This window comes from Garra rufa, chromosome 13 (genome assembly GCF_049309525.1).
Source record: "Garra rufa chromosome 13, GarRuf1.0, whole genome shotgun sequence".
NCBI lineage: Eukaryota > Metazoa > Chordata > Actinopteri > Cypriniformes > Cyprinidae > Garra > Garra rufa.
In genome coordinates, this window is record NC_133373.1 from 34,024,688 (window position 1) to 34,048,367 (window position 23,680).

General features: G+C 35.9%; 1 protein-coding gene across 1 annotated transcript in view; it reads left to right on the plus strand.

Annotated features, from left to right (window-relative positions):
- The window catches only part of coq8aa (coenzyme Q8A, genome duplicate a), a 36,498-nt gene extending 12,822 nt beyond the window's left edge, over nucleotides 1–23,676 (plus strand). The window contains exons 5-15 of the mRNA XM_073816384.1: nucleotides 1,806–1,880; nucleotides 6,513–6,638; nucleotides 10,611–10,696; nucleotides 10,802–10,942; nucleotides 12,215–12,296; nucleotides 15,142–15,235; nucleotides 18,099–18,240; nucleotides 19,565–19,672; nucleotides 21,804–21,869; nucleotides 21,954–22,040; nucleotides 22,540–23,676. Coding sequence (XP_073672485.1) covers nucleotides 1,806–1,880; nucleotides 6,513–6,638; nucleotides 10,611–10,696; nucleotides 10,802–10,942; nucleotides 12,215–12,296; nucleotides 15,142–15,235; nucleotides 18,099–18,240; nucleotides 19,565–19,672; nucleotides 21,804–21,869; nucleotides 21,954–22,040; nucleotides 22,540–22,833 — 1,301 coding nt within the window. The 3' untranslated portion in view covers nucleotides 22,834–23,676. The remainder of the gene's footprint in view (nucleotides 1–1,805; nucleotides 1,881–6,512; nucleotides 6,639–10,610; nucleotides 10,697–10,801; nucleotides 10,943–12,214; nucleotides 12,297–15,141; nucleotides 15,236–18,098; nucleotides 18,241–19,564; nucleotides 19,673–21,803; nucleotides 21,870–21,953; nucleotides 22,041–22,539) is intronic.
- Nucleotides 23,677–23,680: the final 4 nt, after the last annotated feature.

Genomic DNA, 23,680 nt, shown 5'->3' on the forward strand with positions numbered 1-23,680 from the left:
CACTTTGGCAGGCTTTCATCTGGTTGCGTTCTTCATCTCAATTTTACTGACTGTAGATAGCCCTTAAATCAGTGCCCTAACAACTGTTTTTAAGCAGCATGTTCATTTTGTTTACCTTGTGCTTATGTTCAAAAGCATACCTTTTTGTTTTTGAAACATGAGACTTTGGCCTGTAGTGTCCTTGGTAATGCTATCGGGCAATCTGAAAGCCATCTTAACCACCCTGTGCCAGCGTGCAAAAAAAGAACCCTGCTTTGGCAATGTGTGCAAATATATTCCTCTGACGTTTCTGAATTCAAAATAAGTAGCTATTAATAGTATATATTGTAATAGTTCAAAATGTTTGGGTGATAAGAATGGTTTTAAAAAATATTTTATGCTCGCCAAAGCTGCATTTATTTGATCACAAATACAGTAAAAGCGATAATATTGTGAAATATTATTACAAGTTAAATTAACTATTTCATTGTCATGATCCTTCAGAAATCATTCTGATTTGGTGAAACATTTATTATTAATGATGAAAACGGTTGTGCTGCTTAATGTTGTGGAAACTGGGGTCAACCGATTATCAGCGCCCATATTCAGCATTATAGTTATCCGTATCCGATTTACTAATAAAATAATATACATTTAAAAGCATTTAAAGAGTTTTTGTCAGAGCCCTTGTTACTCTTTGACAATTTTCATTTTTACACTAGACATGTATATCGGTTCAAAATATCAGTTATCGGTCTGCTTGAACTGTAATAATCAATATCGGTCTCAATACTGATTTGGTGAAATCTTTCTTATTTTGATTGAGTCCACCAATTATCGGCGCCGATATTAAGCATTTTTTTTATGGTTATTCACATCGGTCGTTTTCAAAATCAATTTGCTGATAAAATAATTTAAAAGCATTTTTAAAAGTTTTCTTCAGAGCCCTTGTTATTCTTAATTTTGACATTAATTTTCATCTTTACACCAGACATGTATATCGGTTATCGGTCTGCTTGATCTGTAATAATCGGTATCTACATCCGTGATACTTCTTTTTAGAAATCATTCTGATTTGGTCGTATCGGTCATTTTAAAAACCGATTTGCCGATAGAATAATTTCTATCTGTACAAGCTGTACTGATCACAAATGTTAAGTACCTTTAAAAAAAGGGAATGCAATACAGTGCTTCAGATGTTGCAGTGGCTGAGCGTCCTGGCATGGTCCCTTGTGTTTTCCTCAAGTCCTGCAGGCATTAAGAGACATGAAAACAGGATCCTGTTTAATCATCAACCACAACTGACCTAGAACTTCCCCAGCAGTCTCAATGAAAAACTTTACCGGGATAAGAGCCAGCATCAAAATAACACATGTTTTTGTAAGGTGTGTCAAGACTTCTGGAAAAAAACACCAGGGTGAAAACATGCTGGCCCCATTTCTTTTTAGTTTTTAGTTTCACAGCTTAATTTACATCCGACTTGAAGCCCCTCCTTAATTTCTCAAAACCAAGTATGTTGCATAATCACAAAATTACATAACTATTGAAGACTGCACCAAAACTTGTTATTGATTTGCAGCTCTGCCACAGCAAATGTGCTGACCACAGTGGTTTGGAAATGCTATTTTGGTGTTTCCCTTTGTCAAGTTCGCATTATACAGCTCCAGTGTTGTGGGTGTTTTTCACAAATCAATCCAAGAGATGGATGTAAATACAGCTCATGATGTTTTGTTTACATGGTGGAAGTGTTGAGATAAATGGTGTATTAGTATTTAACTTCTGTTCATTTATGGACCATTTCCTTTTTGTATTTTAATCTCTTGCAGGTCTTGCTGTGGGTTTGGGTATTGGAGCTTTGGCAGAAGTGGCAAAGAAAACCTTAAGATCAGAGGACAAAAATGGTAAGACAATTGCATTATCTACTAGAATTGAACTTTACGGTTACAATTTGAATCAGTGTGCTGCTGTTAATTGTTTAGAACATTCGATTGATTATTGATATGCTATCAGACATAGTATGATTACAGGTGATAATATGGATGCAATTAGTTTTTTGTTTGTTTTTGGACTTTAAACCATTTCAATAACAGAAAGATAGTGAGTGAGGAAACAGGAAAGAATAGGAAGGAGATTGTGGGTATTTAAACTCAAGTCACCCACACATAAACACATGTGCACCACCTAACAGAACCCACAACAGCCCTGATCTTAACCAATGTCCATAATTTGTAGAATTAAAGAGATGCTACCTTTTTTTTACTTCCTTTTTTTAGTACAAGAAGTACTGAAAGTCTAGTATGTGTATGGTATTATAGTCGTGGCCAAAAGTTTTGAGAATTACATAAATATTGGAAATTGGAAAAGTTGCTTCTTAAGTTTTTATAATAGCAATTTGCATACACTCCAGGATGTTATGAAGAGTGATCAGATGAATTGCATAGTCCTTCTTTACCATGAAAATTAACTTAATTCCCGAAAAAAACTTTCCACTGCATTTCATTGCTGTCATTAAAGGACCTGCTGAGATCATTTCAGTAATCGTCTTGTTAACTCAGGTGAGAATGTTGATGAGCACAAGGCTGAAGATCATTATGTCAGGCTGATTGGGTTAGAATGGCAGACTTGACATGTTAAAAGGAGGGTGATGCTTGAAATCATTGTTCTTCCATTGTTAACCATGGTGACCTGCAAAGAAACGCATGCAGCCATCATTGCGTTGCATAAAAATGGCTTCACAGGCAAGGATATTGTGGCTACTAAGATTGCACCTAAATCAACAATTTATAGGATCATCAAGAACTTCAAGGAAAGAGGTTCAATTCTTGTTAAGAAGGCTTCAGGGCGTCCAAGAAAGACCAGCAAGCGCCAGGATCGTCTCCTAAAGAGGATTCAGCTGCGGGATCGGAGTGCCACCAGTGCAGAGCTTGCTCAGGAATGGCAGCAGGCAGGTGTGAGCGCATCACAGTGAGGCGAAGACTTTTGGAAGATGGCCTGGTGTCAAGAAGGGCAGCAAAGAAGCCACTTCTCTCCAAAAAAAACTTTAGGGACAGATTGATCTTCTGCAAAAAGTATGGCGAATGGACTGCTGAGGACTGGGGCAAAGTCATATTCTCCGATGAAGCCTCTTCCCGATTGTTTGGAGCATCTGGAAAAAGGCTTGTCCGGAGAAGAAAAAGCTAGTGCTGCCATCAGTCCTGTGTCATGCCAACAGTAAAGCATCCTGAGACCATTCATGTGTGGGGTTGCTTCTCATCCAAGGGAGTGGGCTCACTCACAATTTTGCCCAAAAACACAGCCATGAATAAAGAATGGTACCAAAACACCCTCCAACAGCAACTTCTTCCAACAATCCAACAACAGTTTGGTGAAGAACATTGCATTTTCCAGCACGATGGAGCACCGTGCCATAAGGCAAAAGTGATAACTAAGTGGCTCGGGGACCAAAACGTTGAAATTTTGGGTCCATGGCCTGGAAACTCCCCAGATCTTAATCCCATTGAGAACTTGTGGTCAATCCTCAAGAGGCGGGTGGACAAACAAAAACCCACTAATTCTGACAAACTCCAAGAAGTGATTATGAAAGAATGGGTTGCTATCAGTCAGGATTTGGCCCAGAAGTTGATTGAGAGCATGCCCAGTCGAATTGCAGAGGTCCTGAAAAAGAAGGGCCAACACTGCAAATACTGACTCTTTGCATAAATGCCATGTAATTGTCGATAAAAGCCTTTGAAACGTATGAAGTGCTTGTAATTATATTTCAGTACATCACAGAAACAACTGAAACAAAGATCTAAAGATCTAACAGCAAACTTTGTGAAAACTAATATTTGTGTCATTCTCTCAACTTTTGGCCACGACTGTATTTACTCTTAGACAGTAGAGCACCATTGCTCTTTTGACTGTCTGTGTTTACTTAAATTGGTCTGTATGTATAATATTATACACACAGTAACATTTACAGAGTTTCCTCATCCAAAGTACACTTAAATTAGGCTGCTGTCAAGGCTGAGAAGTGGTTTTAATGTAGTTCACCTTAAACGTCAAGCTGTTTTTGCAGCACAAATCATAAAATATTTATATGCATCAGTGTAATTGGTATGCAAAATGCCAATATATTATTGAAATGTACTCTTCTTAAAAGTTTGTCCCTCATTCTTAAAATGTTTAACCTCATTCACCGCTTGTGCATGTAAATATGTGCACCCCTCCCATCATCCAGGATCTCTCAGCTCAACTTCAAATCTTCTTATGGCACACAGAGAGAGCTTTAGTCGGACATACACACGGTCACTGTTGTTTTGGCGTATTTAAAGGCAACGTAAAACAGCATTTGCAATTTAAGCATTACATTTAAGATTATACTATTTAGCAATTTAAGATTTTATTTTAAATTACATTGCAATGGTGAGTTTTTACATTTGGATTCCGGATTGTAAAAGCAAACATTTTGTGTTTATATTTGTATTTATTTTACTTTTCATTTTATTTTATGGACATTTAATTAGATTTTTTTTTTTAAGCTTAACTTTAGGGGTTTAGGGTTGGTTTGGGTATGTAGGCATTAACAGCTCAAAGTGTCATTGAAAATCCTTTAAAAAAAATCTTGCTTGCAACTGAAGGCTCAAAGCTTTGTTTATCAAGAGAATACTAGATTCCTGTTACACTGGTTATTTACAGATATTTCATCATGGGTTAGCTCTATACTATGTGAGTTTGCAGACGGCATATGGGAACTGTGTGCAAATGTGTTCTAAGGACAGCGGCCTGTAACTAGATCTTATCTATGTAGACACCTAACATGCTGGACAATGATTACTTTTGACCTCATCATCACATCCAGGAATAGTACTAATGTCCTCACAAAGATAATGAAGACCCTGATCCAACAGTTTATGGGGTTGTGTTTACATGGACAAATGGTTCTCAGCAGTACACATTCTCTTTATAGTTTTAAATGGCACATACCATTGGCTTTGTCTGGCTCTGTTTGTCCAATTAGGTGTTACTGTGCAGAATATTCATGTTTTTTAAACAAATAATTCACCCAAAACAGAATTTGCTGGAACTTTACTCATCATCATTGTTTCTTTATTCTTCATATTCTGAGCTGATTTTGGAAATTTGATCATTTCATCACTTGCTCACCAAGGGATCCTCTGCAGTGAAACGGTGCCATCAAGAGTCAAAATGTCTGATGAAAACATCAAAATAATCCAAAAGTAATCCACACGACTCCTGCATGTTTACAATAAACAAATTATTTGTTTTGGGCTAAAAGTATCTTGTATTCATTGCTTTTGTCAAAAAAAAAAAAAAGTTTGAACAAAATCTAAATCCGTTCTAAACTAATTTTGGTTGGTTTTAAAGTTAAAACATCTAATGATATAGTTAATGATAATAGTTTCTTACAAACATACAGCTTTTTGCTTTACAAGATGATAATTAAAGGACCCCCATGTCATCCAAGATATTAATGTCTGTCTTTCTTCAGTCGTAAAGAAATTAAGTTTTTTGAGGAAAACATTTCAGGATTTTTCTCCATATAGTGGACTTTAATGGTGCTCAACAGATTGAATGTTAAAAATGCATTTTCAATCCAGCTTCAAAGGGCTCTAAACGATCCCAGCTGAGGAATAAGGGTGTAATCTAGCGAAACGATCGGCCATTTTCTTAAATAAATTAATATTTATACACTTTCAAACCACAAATGCTTGTCTTGTCTAGCTCTGCGATGCACATTATACTCATTGTTCAAGACACGTAAGGTACTCCCATCTCATTTTCTCCTCCAACTTCAAAATCGTCCTACATTTCAGTTTTACCTTCTTTTTTTTTTTCTTTTTTTTTTGTAAACTGCTATTGGTCTTCATTGTACATTTACTTTGTAAACACAGGGTCGGATTTTAAATTTGGAGGAGAAAATGAGATAAGAGTTTTTCGACATACCCTAACTTTATTGAACCAGAGTGCACAGAATATGCATGTGCATCACAGAGCTAGACAAGATGAGCATTTGAGGTTAAAAAGTGCATAAATTGAAATTTTTAGAAAATGAATCATTTCACTAGATAAGACCCTTATTCCTCGGCTGAGACTGTGTAGAGCCCTTTGAAGCTGCACTGAAACTGCATTTTTAACCTTCAATCGGTTGAGCGCCATTTAAGTTAATATGAAGAAAAATCCTGATATGTTTTCCTCAAAACAGAAATGTTCTGTTTGACTGAAGAAAGAAAGACATGAACATCTTCGATGACATGGGGGTGAGTAAATTATCAGGAATTTTTTTTTTTTTTTGAAGTAGAGTAATCCTTTAATGGACTAATCAACCATTTGGACACCCATTCACTGCAGAGGAACCTTTGGTGTGCAAGTGATGTAATGCTAAATTTCTTCAAATCTGTTCTGATGAAGAAACAAACTCTCATCTATATCTCGGAAGGCCGGAGGGTCAGAAAATGTTAATTTAATGGGTGAGCTATTCCTTAAGGTTTTTTTAGTCCTAAATGTTGACAAACTTCTGTAATTTCGCGTAGGTGATAAGAAGGCAGTTTTGGACAACAGCCCCTTCCTTTCGGAGGCCAACGCTGAGCGTATCGTCAGGACATTGTGTAAAGTACGTGGGGCGGCTCTCAAGCTCGGCCAGATGCTCAGTATACAGGGTAAGAGAATGCTGTTTGTACTGTACATAACAAGTCACCACATTAGTCCAGGTCACTCCCAAGGATTTATTGGGGCCATTGAGGCATCCTCCATGACTGATAAGATTCTTAACCCGCGGCTGCTTCCTGTGTTGGTATGGCTGTAAGTCATGGCCGCTCTCAAGTTAGACTGGTACGTGTTTGAGGCCTGTTTTGGTTTTACAGTCTGATGATATGAGTGACCGTAATCCTCTTACAGAAAGGTGCAGAGAAATTGGAGATGCGGTTTATTTCCTCTCTTATATGCAAACGTCTAAAGATAAAATAACCTTATGTGTCCTTCCTGCGTTATTTTCCATACAGTGGTGGAAAATAGATGCTAAATTTTTTGCTTGCTGACTGTTAAGGGTTCTCAAACACTGCCAGTCTGGACACACTTGAATTAGTTTGTTCTCATGGTCTTAGAGGATTAGTTCACTTTCAGAATAAAAATTCCTGAAAATGTACTTGCCTCAATGTCATCCAAGATGTTCATGTCTTTCTTCCTCAGTCAAAAAGATTTTTTTTTTTTAGGTAAAATTGGATACAGGACTTTTCTCCATATAGTGGACTTCAATGGGAGTCAACAGGTTGAAGGTCCAAATTGCATTTTCAACGCAGCTTCAATGGGCTCTACACGGTCCCAGCAAGGTCTTATCTAGCGAAACGATCGGCCTTTTTTTTTTTTAAAATACACAAATGTATATACTTTTTAACCACAAATGCTCATATTACAGTGAAGTTGAAGGAGAAATTGAGATGGAGTTTTGAGATGGACCTTTTGAGATGGACATTTCTGAACCAAAGTTCACCAAAGTAGTATTGCTAGATAAGGCCCTTATTCCTCGTCTGGGATCATGTACAGCCCTTTGAAGCTGCATTGAAACTGCAGTTTGGACCTTCAACCCATTGGCCACCACTGTCCACTAAATAGAGAAAAATCCTGTAACGTTCTTCAAAAACCTACAATTCATTTCGAATGAAGAAAGAAAGACATGAACATCTAGGATGACATGGGGGTGAGTAAATAATCAGGAAATTTTTATTCTGGAAGTGAACTAATCCTTTAGAGGTCTTTTTATCTAATGGCTTACACCATCTTCTAAACCATGTGAGAAGTGACAAGATTACAGAAACAAGCAAGTTTCTTGAACACCAATCTTTCATCTTTTAAAACGTAAAAATTTGACCGACCCCAAACTTTTTAACGATAGTAGTAACTAGTACTGTAAATAACCAAAACGATTTGCTTGACTCACGTCCTTGAATCCATTTCTATCTGCCTTGACCAGTAACTGAAACATTGTCTGACGACTTCTGTGACACAAATGTCTCCCTTCTCTGTTCAAATATGCTGATTATTTCTGGTAGGCATGTGAGGTCATTCTCCCCCGCTCTGTGTGCATTGTGTATTTGAAAGCAAGAACGAAAGCATCTGTGTCACCTGATCAAGAATGCAGTGCATAGATTTTTGAAGCACGGCCTCCCAGCATGACATTTCCAAACTTCGGCCGCTCCTCATGCACTAGACTCATGCGCCACGTCATTCTCATCAAGATAGGCTGTATTTTGTAAGCTGCAGATCCCTGCGACTGGCAGTGAAGGACAGCGACAGCGCTGGCATCGGCCAGGCTCAAAATAAGCCCACGGCTATGCCAGAAACGTGACCTTTAGACTACACCTCAGGAAGTTTTGAAAGGATCTAGAGGTGGGCGATATTGCAAAAATATTCCGTTTTTTTTTTTTTCTTTGGGAAAATCACGTTTCATGATTTTATCTGGATTCTTTGCCATGCTGGTTTTACTATTGTGCAAGTTGTCTGAGCAGTACAGCCAAACCTATTTCCCTATTTTAAAAGATTTGTTTTGAGATTATTTACTCATTTCATTTATTTACTCTTAAGTTGTTTTAAACCCTTAAACCCTTTTAAACCTAACATTTGATGTGAATGTATGTCGTGTAGTACAATATATTGAGACGGAGGCGGCAGAACTGCAAATGACAAAATGTGTGCTGTCGCACCATATTACAATATTTCTTGAAAAGCAGATCATGGAGATGTTTTAATTGTGATATTGACACCTCTAAAAGCCCACAATCGCCCATTAAGACAAGACCAAACTGATGGGAAAGTATCAACCTGAAGGCTTGTTCTAATGGTGGTTATTGAACAGACATGATTTACTGACATTTGATTTCTCAAACCTCCCTTAGGAAAGCTAGTCTCATCCAAATAGGGTTTTAGTTTGTGTTAAAATTGTTGTGTTATGAATTTACATTTTAATCGTTCTTATGTGTTTTATCTTTTGCTGTTTATCTTTGTTGTAAAGCACTTTGGATCAACTACGGTTGTGTTAAACTTGTGCTCTATAAATAAAATTTGACTTGACTTGACTTAGTAGCCCACATTTGTCAGTGACAGTATCAGCAGAGAAAATGTGAGGTCATTAGACTAATCTTGGTCAAAAAAACCATGGCAGCAATAAAGATAAGCTTTAGTTTCTTAATAGTTACTTAGGATGTACACTCAGTCCTGCATTTAACTTTGTTTGGATCAAGCAAGTTGTTGTTTAGCACTCTCTCTCTCTCTCTCTCACTCTCTCTCTCTCTCTCTCTCTCTCTCTCTCTCTCTCTCTCACTCTCTCACACACACACACACACACACACACACACACACTCTGGCTTCTTAAGACTTGAGTGTTTACAGTAGCGTACATCTGTCACACAGTTCCTTCTCATGAAAACATCTCTAAAATCCTGTTTACATGTATGGATTGACTGTACTGCAACCGGGTAAACCTGTAATATGATAACATTTGTTAAAGATCAAGCAACATGAACTGCAAGACTATTTTGTATTGTAGAGCATTTGCAAACCCTCTTTGCGTGGATGTAATGTTTTAAAGTAGAAAATACAGAAAGTTAAATCTGGAATTAATGTCATCTGCTTTGAGTGATCCAATCATAAGTGGGCAGAATGAAATGATCCAATCGTTCAAACAACATTCAAAGGTCCGGAAAGCATTTGACCACGTCACATTTGTTATGTAAACACTGTGTCCTAAACAACAGCTAGTCACAGGGACACCTACTCACCTATCAGTGAACTTTTGCACAAAAATCAAGCAATAAGCCATGAGGCCATTCTTTATGGTGATTTTTACCATGTTTTTATATATCGTGTTTAGTCGTGGTTTCAGATTTTTGAAAGATTTTAGAAGGATTATGTTACATTGAAAAATACGCTTTGTCATGACAGGAAAAAAATAATAATATTAAATTTTAATATTGCACAATATGCGACCCTGGACCACAAAACCAGTCTTAAGTAGCATGGGTATATTTGTAGCAATAGTCAAAAATACTTTGTATGGGTCAAAATGATCACATTTTCTTTTATGCCAAAAATCATTAGGATATTAAGTAAAGATCATGTTCCATGAATGTATTTAATTTTTAATTAGTAATATGCATTGCTAAGAACTTCATTTGGACAACTTTAAATGTATTTTTCTCAATATTTTGATTTGATTTTTTTTTTTCACCTTCAGATTCCAGATTTCCAAATAGTTGTATCTAAATATTGTCCTATCCTAACAAAGTGATGTATAAATTTCAATTAAAAAAAAAATTATGAATGGTATTTGTGATCAAATAAATGCAGCATTGCAGGACTTTTTTTTTTTCTTCAGAAACATTAAACCTTATTAAAACCATACTTTTGAATGATAGTGTATCTACAGTTTTTTATAGTTAACAAGCAATGTAGCAGTTGAATAGTTAAAACGTATTGTCACAGGAAACACGTTTGATATAATTGCCAGTCTTTCTGCTGAGCGCCTGTGGTCAGATCACCTAGGAAGGATATAAACAGGGCCATCATTTTCATTTGGCATTTGTTGAAGAGTAGCCTTGTACTATACCAACATTGGATATGTTTTAATAATGTTTCAGATGATGCATTCATCAACCCACAGCTGGCCAAGATCTTCGAACGTGTGCGTCAGAGTGCCGACTTCATGCCCATCAAACAGATGATGGTACCATCTACTTAAACTACAAAATATTTCAGTGTCTTACATCAAATAATCTAATAAATTCAGTATTAAAAACATTGGGTTTTTTTTGTGGTTTGATCTATGCAGAAAGCCATGAACAGTGACCTGGGCCCGAACTGGAGGGATAAACTAGAAATGTTTGAGGAAAGACCCTTTGCTGCTGCCTCTATTGGTCAAGTCCATCTGGCCAGGATGAAGGACGGTCGAGAGGTCGCCATGAAAATCCAGGTTGGTTTCAGACAGAAAGGACCATTTTAAATGTCCTGCTGATAAGTAATGCTTTAGGGCTAATAAAGGTGAGCTTACAGTTAATTTCCAATGGGATACCACATAAGACAAAACAATCTTTAAATTGGCTCATTATCTAATGTCGTCTCCAGACCAGGGCTTGACATAACCTGGATGCCTGATGGCTTTGTGTCAGAGCATTGGTTATGATTTTCAGGCGGATCAGGCATTTGATTAGTTCGAACGGGAGGTTCATTCAGGAATAAAGCAAGTGACTGTCCTTATGAATGGAAAATTGAATCTTTTCACTAGGTTTGTTTAAAAACTCATAGTCATTTCGTTCAAATGAAACACCACCGTGTTTGAGTGGAGATGCGCAGCGGCTCAGTTGTGACTTGCTTTTGACTACTTTTGACGACGAATAGAGTGAAATCAGGCAATAGTGTTATAGTCAGACAATGTAAGTCACTTAATAATAACTTGTTTATTTAACTGTTGTATTAAATCAATATCTCATTTACAAAGTCCTTTAAAAATTATTAAAAGCTGTCACTCATCTTAGTTTGCGATATCACAAAGCTCTATTATAGTCAACAAAGCTCTCTATACTGCACAATCAATCTCTTATTTACACTCTCTCTACACTTTTGATTATGAAAGGATTCGTGAGATATGTCTGTGTTGCATTACTCAACATTGCAAAAACACGTAGAAACCTTTGAAGCTCCCCTGAGCGCAAACACAAATATACTGATCAGGTCAGTTGCACATGGTGCTCCTAAATATTTTTTCGTAGTCGCATGTTGTATTTTTTTTTTTTTTTTTGCCCTCAAACGGTCAGATTTTTTTTTAGTCGCAAATTGGTCGCACTCTAGAGCCATGGTACCATGTAAAATGCCCTTTTTACGGTCTTCTAATAGGTTAATTTGGAGCACCAACTGCTTGAAGTCCAAAGAGCAATTACCGCTAACTGCTTTTGCAATTGATATCGATCTGGATGTTTATGATTAGATAACCTAAATTTGGACATCTCTCCTCTCAGCTATTTTTAGTAAAACAAACAGTTTTGAAATAAACTAATCCCCCAAAAAGCACTCAACACGGTCAAGGCTGATTTGCTGGAGATGTTTCGTGTTGCGTTTGTTGACAGCGGTCCATGTGTTCTTTGCCTCTGATGCTCTTTACCAGTTTGAACTTGTTTTTGTTTACAAAATGAACTGCTACTGCGTAATATTTCCTGAGCCTAGTCTAACATACTCTTGGTTTCTGCAGTACCCTGGAGTTGCACAGAGCATCAACAGTGATGTGAATAACCTGATGACGGTTCTGAGCATGAGCAACGCCCTTCCTGAAGGTGATGACCTGTTTACTAATGTTTCATGATCCGAATACACATACATTACATTTTTTTTTTTTTTTTAGAATTTTAGGAAAATAAATTATTGGATGCACATGGATTATGCGTGCGTCACAATCCCACCACTCCATTTACTTCCTATCTGGTTTTTGTCATATAACTACAAACATAAAAGCACATAAATCAAATAAAAAAGGTCAATTGACGTCACCCGATGTAGTCTAATGCAATATTATATGAAGCAGACATGGATATGCAGGTTGCACATCATCTTCTGTCAAGGTTCCCATAGTCACGCTGAAAATATTTATTTTAGGGACTTAAAAACTTTTTTTAAAGGGAACCCGTGTAGACTTGTATAGATTAATATAATGTAATGATGTCTCTTATTGAAATATGTAGCAGAAAAACCATAAAAGGCTTATCATTTTCTACTATTTTGGACTATGGGGTGCCATTATTATATATAGCTGCACTCAGTGAGCTACTGCAGCTAACTATTTTTACCGCAACACTGATACAATTCCACATTGTACGGCTTTTGGTTGTAATTTGATGCAAGTCTTCACTGCTTTTCTTAGCGATAAGAAGAAGAGCAACGAATGGGAAGATGATGTGGACAGATAAAACTTCCCAAAGACCTGCGTCTTTGTTCTTTCCACTTTAGCCTGTTCCCTGTGATTCTTTTAATAGACCACATCTACTAAAAGAGTTTACAAACGGACAAGAAACCCTAGATGCCATCCTGGCAGGATGTAAACAAGCCAATGTTTGTTATGACGCCGCAGTCACTAAAGGAGTTTCTCCGCGAGGATTTTACTCAATATCTGGGGATGTTTAGACTCCTTGTAGGAAAAATCGATTGTATGGCATTTGGTTTAAGCCTACACTTAAGTCCATTGCCACCGGTAAGCTCCTTTAGTAGCTGTGGTCATAGTATCAGTATTTTATTTTCCAAGTTGTGTATTCTGGGTTGTGTTGCGGTAAAAATAGCAACAAGTAGCAGTAGCTCACCATGCGCAACCATTTCACATCATTATGGTGCCCCATATAGTCCAAAATATGTATAAAACTCTGTGGATTAAGGAGTAAATCTTTCATGGGTTTTTCGCTACATATTTCAGAAGAGACATCATTTACATTATTTTAAGCTATACATGTCATAATACCCAGAGTTCCCTTTAAGTTAGTATACACTACTGTTCAAAAGTTTTTTTTAATTTTTTAATTTTAATATATTTTAAAGTGTTGTTTATTCCTATGATGGCAAAACTGAATTTTCAGCAGTCATTACTCCAGTCTTCAGTGTCAAATGATCTTTCAAAAATATGCTGATTTGGAGCTCAAGAAACATTTCTTCTTATTACTGTTGAAAACTTTTATGCTGCTTAATATTTTTAGAAACCCATCTTCGATGAATGGAAAGCTTATAAGAGCATTTATTTCTGTACTGTCACTTGTGATTAATTTATTGCAGTAATAAGTTTGTTTAAAAAAATTGTACTAACCCCAAACTTTGGAAAGGTGAGGTAGTGTGCATTTTTGTAGTTGTGCTTGGCTATGAATAGTCGAAATAATAAGCTTATGAAATTGCACCAATTTTGAAACTCTTTCATTGACCTCATTCTTTCCAAGAACGTCGTGTCAGTGCACTCTGATCTATGTTTAGTTTGTTTCAAACTGAGCACTAGGAGCTTAGGGCCGGTTGGGTCTCAGTGGGCTAGTGGATCTCAGACTGCATGCTGACCAATCAGAGCCCCAGAGCCACGCACACAAGCTGCCTTATGTTACAGCAGTGTCCACTGCTGCATGATCAATGCCAGTTAAATGTTCAGCTGTCAGAGAAGCATAATTCTCCAAACATAGTCTGAACTTTCATTTGAGCTTGTAAATGTCACCACAATGTTGTTAATCCTCCTTTTTGCCAGAAGAGGGAAATGACATGAAGCAGATACCGAAGATAATTTTTCTTGCCTTACTAACCCTTGTGAAAAAACAAGCACACTTTAGTATACTTTTTAAAAGAGAAATTATATATAAGTGCAAACTTGTTTTCAGTCACCTAATTGCAATTAAATGTAGTTTACATTTATATTAAATAAAATTATTTTTTTGACCCACTTAAAGGAGTAGTAGTCATTAATTACTCACCCTCACGTCATTCCAAACCCATAAGACCTTCGGAACCATCTTCAAAACACAAATTAATATATTTCTGATGAAATCTGAGAGCTTTTTGACCCCGTATAGATAGCAACGCAGCTACCACATTCAAGGCCCAGAAAGGTAGTAAGGACATCATTAAAATAGTCCACAGAAGAGAAGAAATTGTTTTAAAAAAAGTCGTTATTTTTGTATTCTTTGTGCACAAAAATATTATCATAGCTTCATAAAATTAAGGTCACATGGACTATTTTAATGATGTCTTTACTATATTTCTGGGCCTTAAACATCAGTTCTGTTGCTGTCTATGCAGGGTCAGAAAGCTCTCGGATTTGATCAAAAATATCTTAATTTGTGTTCCAAAGATGAACGAAGGTCTTACGGGTTTGGAACGACACGAGGGTGAATAAACAATGACAGAATTTACATTTTCGGGTGAACGATCCCTTTAAGTAGCTGTTTATTTCAATAATATTTTATTATATGCAATTACAATTTCTTTTAAGCATACTTTTAGGATTTAAAGTACACTACAAGCATGCACTCAGTAAGATTAAGTGCACTTCTTTTTCATAAGGGAAGCATGAGGAATTGTGAGTGCCACCTCTTGGTGACTTGATTCATTTTAAATATGAACTAACCTACTGACTCATGTCTGACTGTGTCTGTGAATATGCAGGTCTGTTTCCAGAGCATTTGATAGATGTGATGCGACGTGAGCTGGCGCTGGAGTGCGATTACATAAGGGAGGCCAAGTGTGCTCGGAAATTCAAGTGAGTGTACAAAAACAACCGGGAGACATTTTTCTCACTGCTAATTCAGAGCATCCAATCACTGTATTCGTTAATGCACCCCTCTATTAAAATCATAGGTGTCCCACTGTACATTTAATGCTGCCATGTGTCTCATATCCAAAGCTAAATCTATCCTGTACCATAATGCCTTTGAAAGGAAGGTTTACACACACGAAAATAAACACTACAACTACTCTGAATGATTGTGCACTTCTGTATTCTCATATAACAACTTCTCTGGAGCGTTGTGGCCTCAACGCAGGGCTAAAAATAACCGGTTAGCTTGTAGGCCAGGGAGTGAATGATTTGATCTTAAGGAACAGTTTGCATGCTGACATATTTAAATATAGCACAAATGGACATGATAAACATTGACAACAAGCATGTACCCTATGTCCTGTCCTCTACTGGGACCCTGACTTCATAGGGAGGGTGAAGAATGAAATGCACGGTCTAAGAGAGAGATATAGTTACACATGTGCCTTCAGGGTGAGATGTGTGTCTTTTACTTTTGAGCAAACCAATGAGACTCTCAGTGTTCAGCAGATAAGTTCTTTTTGAAATGATGTAACACTTTTGTTTCCTGCAAGTATTGACGTAGTTTAAACACGTTGTACACACGCTGCCTTACAGCTGAGGAAATAATCAAACACATTCTTCTAGAATATCTTCTCTTTGTCAGGTAGTCCAATTGATTTTTGAGTTGGTTCATCTGGTTGACCTTTAGATGATCTGTGGTTACTGTTGCTAAACTCACAGAATCTGTATTTCTCATCTATTTGGATAGTTTCTGTAAAATTGCATTTAAAACTATCACCCTCATCAGTTCTCCATAAACTGATTGATTGTCTGAAAACAGTTGCTATTTGGTCAGTATGTTTTTAAGTAAAGCTTTATTAAAACAGATACAGTGTCGTTTTATAGAAACCATGACTGTAGTATGATAATATAAATGGTAAAAAAAAAAAATCCAGTTTCATTTGAGTCATCACTCAGCAGTGTTTACACACAGCAGAAAGTCACTTTTTTTTTGTCTTGTTTCCAGTACAAATATCTAAATGTTTTTAAATCAGGACACATTTACTTCAGATGCAAAGTGAAAGGCCAAGTTTTGTTTTTGAAGAATTGATTTTTGAGAATTGGTTTGTTTAAAACAAGATACAATAGCTATTTGAGTAAGAAAAAAATGTTTTCCCTTTGAATTAAGTTTATTTTTCATACCCAATTTGTATAAACATTTTTCTCATTTTAGGAATAAACCTTACTTAATTTTACTTAATTTAGTTCTTACTTAATTTTTCAGAAAAGAAAACTTCATTTTGACATTTTGAATCAGTTCTGACTTTTTTTTCTCAGAATTGTGTGATGTAAACTCACAGTTGTGAGTATTAAAGTCAGTATTGCGTGATGTAAAATCTTTATTTGAAGATTTAAAGAATTTGCCGTTCTGAGAAATAGTCACAATTCCAAAAAATAATTGACTTTTGATTTCTCAGAATTTATATATCGTAATTGTGACTATTTTAACGGAATTGTGAGTTTCTATTGCAATTCTGACTATATAACACACAATTACAAGTTTATATCCTGCAATTCTGAGGAAAAGTCAGAATTGCAAGGGAAGAAAGTCAGAATTGTGAGATACAAACTTGCATTTGTAAGGAAAAAAAAGTCAGAATTGCGAAATACAAACTCGCATTTGTGAGGAAAAAGTCAGAATTTTGAAATACAAACTCGCATTTGTAAGGCAAAAGTCAGAATTGCGAGATACAAACTTGCATTTGCGAGGAAAAAAAGTCAGAATTGCAAAATATGAACTTATATTTGTGAGAAAGTCAGAATTGTGAGGAAGCTCGCATTTGTGAGAAGAAAGAATTGCAAGGGGAAAAAATCGGAATTGTGTAATTGATACAAACTCGCAATTATGAGAAAAAAAAGTTAGAATTGAGATGTAAACTCTCAATTCTCTCTCAAAGGCAAAAAAAAGTAAAAAAATAAATAAATATTGATAAGTATTTATTTCAGTGTTGGAGTGTGTAGCATTAGTTTTAGTAATGACATATGTGACCGTGGACCACAAAATCGTTCATAAGGGTTATTTCTTTGGAACTGAGATGTATACATCATAAATAAATAAGCTTTCCATTGATGCATGGTTTGTTATGATAGGACAATATTCGGCTGAGATACAACTATTTGAAAATCTTAGGGTGCAAAAAAATCTAAATATTGAGAGAATCGCCTTCAATGTTGTCCAAATGAAGTTCTTAGCAATGCATATTACTAATCAAAATGTAAGTTTTGATAAATTTACGATAGAAAACTTACAAAATATCTTCATGGAACATGATCTTTATATAATATCCTAATGATTTTTGGTATTAATAAAAATCATGTACAATGTATTTTTGGCTATTGATACAAATGTTCCCTTGCTACTTGAGACTTAAGGTCCAGGGTCACATAACTGTGTGTTTAGAGCATGTTGTTGTCTCTTTTGATTTAGATATATAGATGTAGCTATGTTACATACAGTAGCGTCAGTATAGTTTGTATTCATTTTCAAATAGCTACCTTGACTGTATTTCAAAACTGGCATACTCATTATTGCTTGCCAAGCTGTAATTTAAAGCTGATGTGCCCAAATTTTAGGCTTCATTGTGGATTTCCTCACACGCAGAGAATAGCATCACTGCTTTTCCCACGTCCCTTTAGGAGCAGACGTGTGTTTGAGTGTGTGTTTATCATCACGTCCTGTCTGTGGTGCATGTGCCGGGTGGCATGCTTTTACGGGGATGCTGACTTATGCTCAGTGACTCAGAAGCTTTGTGGTTTTTGGCAGGGAACTTCTAAAAGATCACCCCTTCTTCTACGTGCCAGAGGTAATCGACGAACTCAGCAGCCAGCACGTCCTCACCACAGAACTGGTGCCTGGGTTTCCATTGGATCAGGCTGATGGACTTTCACAGGAGCTGAAAAATGAGGTATTCACCAGTGCTGGTAAAACAGTTTCTGCAATGAATGAAATGAAGTGAAACTAGAGTATTACATCTACCAGGGTATCGTCAGGATTTTTAAAATCAAATTTGAAGACCTTCACAAATAAACCTAAAACAGTGTGAGTGGGGTAGGACCATGTCTATGGTAATGTATTCAACTTGTATTTCTTAATATAAAGTAAATGATGTCTCTTACTGAAATATGTAGTAGAAAACCCACGAAAGACTTGAAAGACCTAAAAAAAATCCACATCCTTTTATACATATTTTAGACTATGTGGGGTGTAATTATTTCGATTCTCAAATTGGCGTAACAGGCAGTACCTGTTACTATTTTTACCTCAACACAACTCTTAAACATACTGAAAAAATATTGTAAATTCTGCCGTTTGTAAGCTCTTTCAGTAGCTGTGGTCTACTGCAAGTCTCAAAGGCGTCAGGGCTGAAGTGGAGAGAACAAAGACGCAGGTCTTCAGAAAGTTTTGTTTGTCAACAGGCATCTTTCCATTCTTTTCTGTTGTTAGGAAAGCATTGAAGACTTGCATTGTTGCTCTTCGACTGAAAATTACAACCAAAAGCTACACAGTGTGGCTTTTTATGGCCTTAGATTTGCTACATCTAAATTTAAGCCTGAAGGACTCACAGAAACACTGTCAGGGTTTGAAATGTAGGCCATTTAAAACATTTGTAATTAAATTATGATTTGGTCACTGCCTTATTAGGCTTAAAAAACATTTTCAGCTCACTTTCTAGTACTTTCAGTTCTCCTACTGTTATTTACAGTAATTTTGCATTATCACCTTTAGCAAGTTATGCAAGCACATTAAAATTTCGTGTTGTATCAGGCCATGGCTATGATGCCTGAGTCACATGGTCTCAAACGTGGCCAGTATAGAAGCCAGTGAGCTGCCTGAAGCATTATCGCCACCTAATGGTGGAAGTGTTTTATTGCATTAGTAGGGCAAAGTGTAAACAAGGGTCATGTCCATACCAAAAAAAAAAGTTAAGGAATGATGTTTATAATAAATGAACTGTGCTGACCAAATTATGAATAGAGGAAATGATGCACACTGACATAAATGAAGGCTATAAATGTGACTGAAAGTTTTAAACAGACCATACGACTGATTTAAATGCTCATCAGTTATGTAGTTTGTAAACATTGCATTAAAACAGTATTTTGTTTTGAGTTAGAACTGATTTATGACTTTATACTAAGTACTACATATGCATAAATACATAAATACTGGATTTAAAGCAGTCTAGTGCAGGTGTAGTAACCATACTTTTTTTATTATTTTTTTCACAGATCTGCGAGAACATCCTGACCCTGTGTCTGAGGGAGCTGTTCGAGTTCAGATACATGCAGACAGATCCCAACTGGTCTAATTTCTTTTATGATCCACAAACCCACAGGGTAAGAAAAAGTTATTTACACTACCCGTTTAGATAAACATGGCTTAAATGGCTTTAAACCTACTTGAATACTAGTGTCTTTGAGGAAGCTGAAATATAAGAGTTTTGATGTATTAAACATTTGTTTTGGTAATGTATATCAGTAATATCTAGTTTAATAAGAAGGGTTATATTGACCTATTAAGATTTTGTTTACCCCTGCCTTGAAAATATTTTTTTGCTATTTTATTTAAAAAAATTCCGAGGTAAATCAATAACGATTACATTTTTAACAATATTTCAAGTGTGATTTATTAAATTTGTTGTATTTTGAAATTAATCTTTCTTTGTAAAAGGTATCAAGTTAATCATACGAATTTCAAAATTAAGGTTTCATTAGTTTGAATACATATCGAACCTATAGTATATTATTAAAATATGACATGCCAACTAGTTGTTGTAAGGGGAATTTTACAGTAAAAACCCACAAGGACCAGATATGATGAACAAAAACCAGGAGTCAAACATTCAATCAATCGAAGTCATGTTTACTGAAGAAAATAGTTTGCAGTTTCATCAGCAGAAGTCAGCTTCAACACTCTCGATGGAGTTCGTAGGCCGCTCTCAGTACATGTTCAAAACACCAGTAATTATACTCTAACAGAGGTTGTTAATTACGTCAATGCATAGATTAGGAAGATCCTGATTGGTCCAGAAGTGTGAACTTCCAACATATGGCAGACAAAATCAAAAACTGTCTAAGGTCTTATCTATCTTCAAGGTTGCCTAGCCAGGCAAGACTCTTTATCAGTGTGGCTTGATACACGCACACTTAACAGTTAGCCTCTTGGAAAAATGGAATCAAATCAACAGGATTTCACTAATACAAGTCTAAAGGATTCGCATTTAATTTGTTATCAAGAACACGTCATAGATGTCCCGATCACAGATGTCTTGGTCACAGTTGCTCACGCAATCAGGAGGGTCATCCTGACCTCCTGAGGTGTGATCTCGGTCCCTGAGAAAAGAGAACTTCAACAGACAGAAAACACATTTGACACACACTTTAATATTTTCTATAAGGCATCTATTCTAGTCACTCAAAATCAACAACGTATAATGTTTAAGAGTTAAACACTGATTTATGAACTAGATCATCTACTAAAAATGTGTAAAAATTAATAAGGATATTAATTTGTAAAAAGGCCATGATGTCTTCCGACTTCCACTCCTTCATTGTTTATTCTTAAGTTTTGACTGGTGTTGCAAATATGTTCACTACTATTGAAATGTAGATGTTTGTTTGTTTTGGTTGTTGTTTTTAAATAAATATATATTTTATTCATCAAGGATACATTAACTGGATTAAAACTTGACAGCAAAGACATTTATAAAGTTACAATATATTTCTATTTCATATAAATAGTGTTATATGTGGTTGTTGTTGTTGTTGTTGTTAATAATAATATTAAATGTTTTTTGAGCAGCAAATTAGAACATTAGAATGATATCTGAAGGATTATGTGACACTGAAGACTGGAATATTGGCTACTGAAAATTCAGCTTTGCTATCACCGAAATAAATTACATATTCAAATGTATTCAAATACAAAGTAGAGTTTTTAAAAGATATTAATATTTAACAATATTATTGATACTTTTAATTTAAAATAAAAAAACTTTGAAACTTTATATTTATTCCATTTTTGTAATATGTGACCTTGGACCAGGTAAAGATCATGTTCCATGAAGAGACTTTGTAAATTTCCTACCGCAAATATATCAACACTTTATTTTTGATTAGTAATCTGCATTACTAAGAACTCAATTTGGACAACTTTAAAGGTGATTTTCTCAGGAATTATTTTTTTTTTTTTTACCCTCAGATTCTAGGTTTTCAAATAGTTGTACATTAATAGAAAGCTTATTTATTCAGCTTTCAGATGTGTAAATCTCAATTTCAAAAAATTTACCCTTATGGCTGGTTTTGTGGTCCAGGGTCACATATTTATAATTTCTATAACAACATTTATACCATTTATTTACAGCCTTTTATTATGACGTTTATATTAACCCTGAACATTTGAACTGCAATGTGTATGTATTTCATACAGTAAGTCAAAAGTAAGTAATTTTATTTTTTTATTCTACAGATTGCTTTGCTGGACTTTGGTGCAACAAGAGGGTTTGATGAGAGTTTTACTGATCTTTATATTGAGGTAAAACATAAAATCAAAGGTAAAAAACGTATTTAAATGAATATTTCCTTTCTTAAACTGATTGCATCTTCCTCTTTAAAACAGATCATCAAGTGTGCATCAGAAGGCGATCGAGAAGGAGTGCTGAAGCAATCTATAGATATGAAGTTCCTGACTGGTTATGAGTCTAAGGTAGTAATATACCAGATATTTGTGACCCTGGACCACAAAACCAGTCTTAAGTAGCATAGGTATATTTGTAGCAAAACCCAACAATAATACATTGTATGGGTCAAAATGATTGATTTTTCTTTCGTGCCAAAAATCATTAGGATATAAAGTGAAGATCATGTTTCGTGAAGAGATTTAGTTAATTTTCCTACCATAAATTCATCAGAATTTATTTTTTGATTAGTAATATGCATTGCCAATAACTTAATTTGGACAACTTTAAAAGTGATTTTCTCAGTATTTTGATTTTTTTGCACCGTCAGATTTTCAAATAGTCGTATCTCAGCCAAATATTGTCCCATCCTTACAAACCATACATCAATGAAAAGCCTATGTATTCAGATGATACATACATTTAGATTTTAAAAAATTGACCCTTATGACTGGTTTTGTGGTCCACAGTGATGTTTTTGTTTTAAGCTGCACATGCAACAAGTTAACACAACATCTCCTCATACAGGCTATGATAAACGCCCACGTAGATGCGGTGATGATCCTGGGAGAGGCTTTTGCCTCCGAAGAGCCGTTTGATTTTGGGGCACAGAGCACCACAGAGCGTATCCACAACCTCATCCCTGTCATGCTGAAACAGCGGCTCATCCCTCCACCAGAAGAAACCTACTCCCTGCACCGCAAGATGGGCGGCTCCTTCCTCATCTGCTCCCGCCTGGACGCTAAGCTAGCTTGCAAAAACATGTTTAACAAGGCGTACAGCAAGTACTGGAGCAATAAGAAAAAAGGACCAAACCAGTGACAGAAAGGGCTTTTCAAACGAGAGAAACTTGGATAAGCACAAAATGCTCTGGCCAATCACTCGAATGTACACAAATGGCACTTTTGTCTCGACTCCCCCAACCGTACCATCATCATACGTTTGTTTGTTTTTGGCTTTTGTTTTTCCTTTTGAGTGTGTTAATGGGAAATTATATCCATGGTCGTGTGGTGCAAAGATTGCTATTCAAATGGATGTATCTACGTGCCTACGGAAATTCCTAGAACCGGGAAAGTTACTCATCAGGCGTGATGATTGGCTATAGAACAGTTCATAACCAAGCAAACAGTTGTTGTTGTTTGTTTTTTTTTTTCCAGGTATGCTGCCGAACTAAGTTTGTGAGGACCGTCTCTCTAAATCAGTATATTAACTCTGATGCGTATATTGTTTGAGAAAGCATTATGATGTTTATTTTTCTTTTTCGGTTTGTGATTTGTGAATATTGCGCACAATATTGGCCAAAGTATGATAAAGGGAAGTTCCTAAAGGAAAGATGTTGATGCTCCTGCTAGTCACATATGTGTTATCAGTGTAGGTTGGCTACAAGACTGCTTGTTTTAGCCTGTAACTACTACACCACAACTACTTTGTCATAATGCTTTTTTAAAAGCTAGGATATTAATAATGATGGGATGAGGTATCACTTCTCTGATGTGTGAGATGTACATGAATTTAAACGTGCCTACATGAGGGTAAGAACTTAAAGCATTATGGTTTAATATCAGAGCATTGATGGAAAAGGCGTTTTTCTAATGTTCCTGCTATTGGCTTTCTTACTAAAAATTGTGATAAAATTGTCTGAATATATTAAATTTTTGGAATCAACACA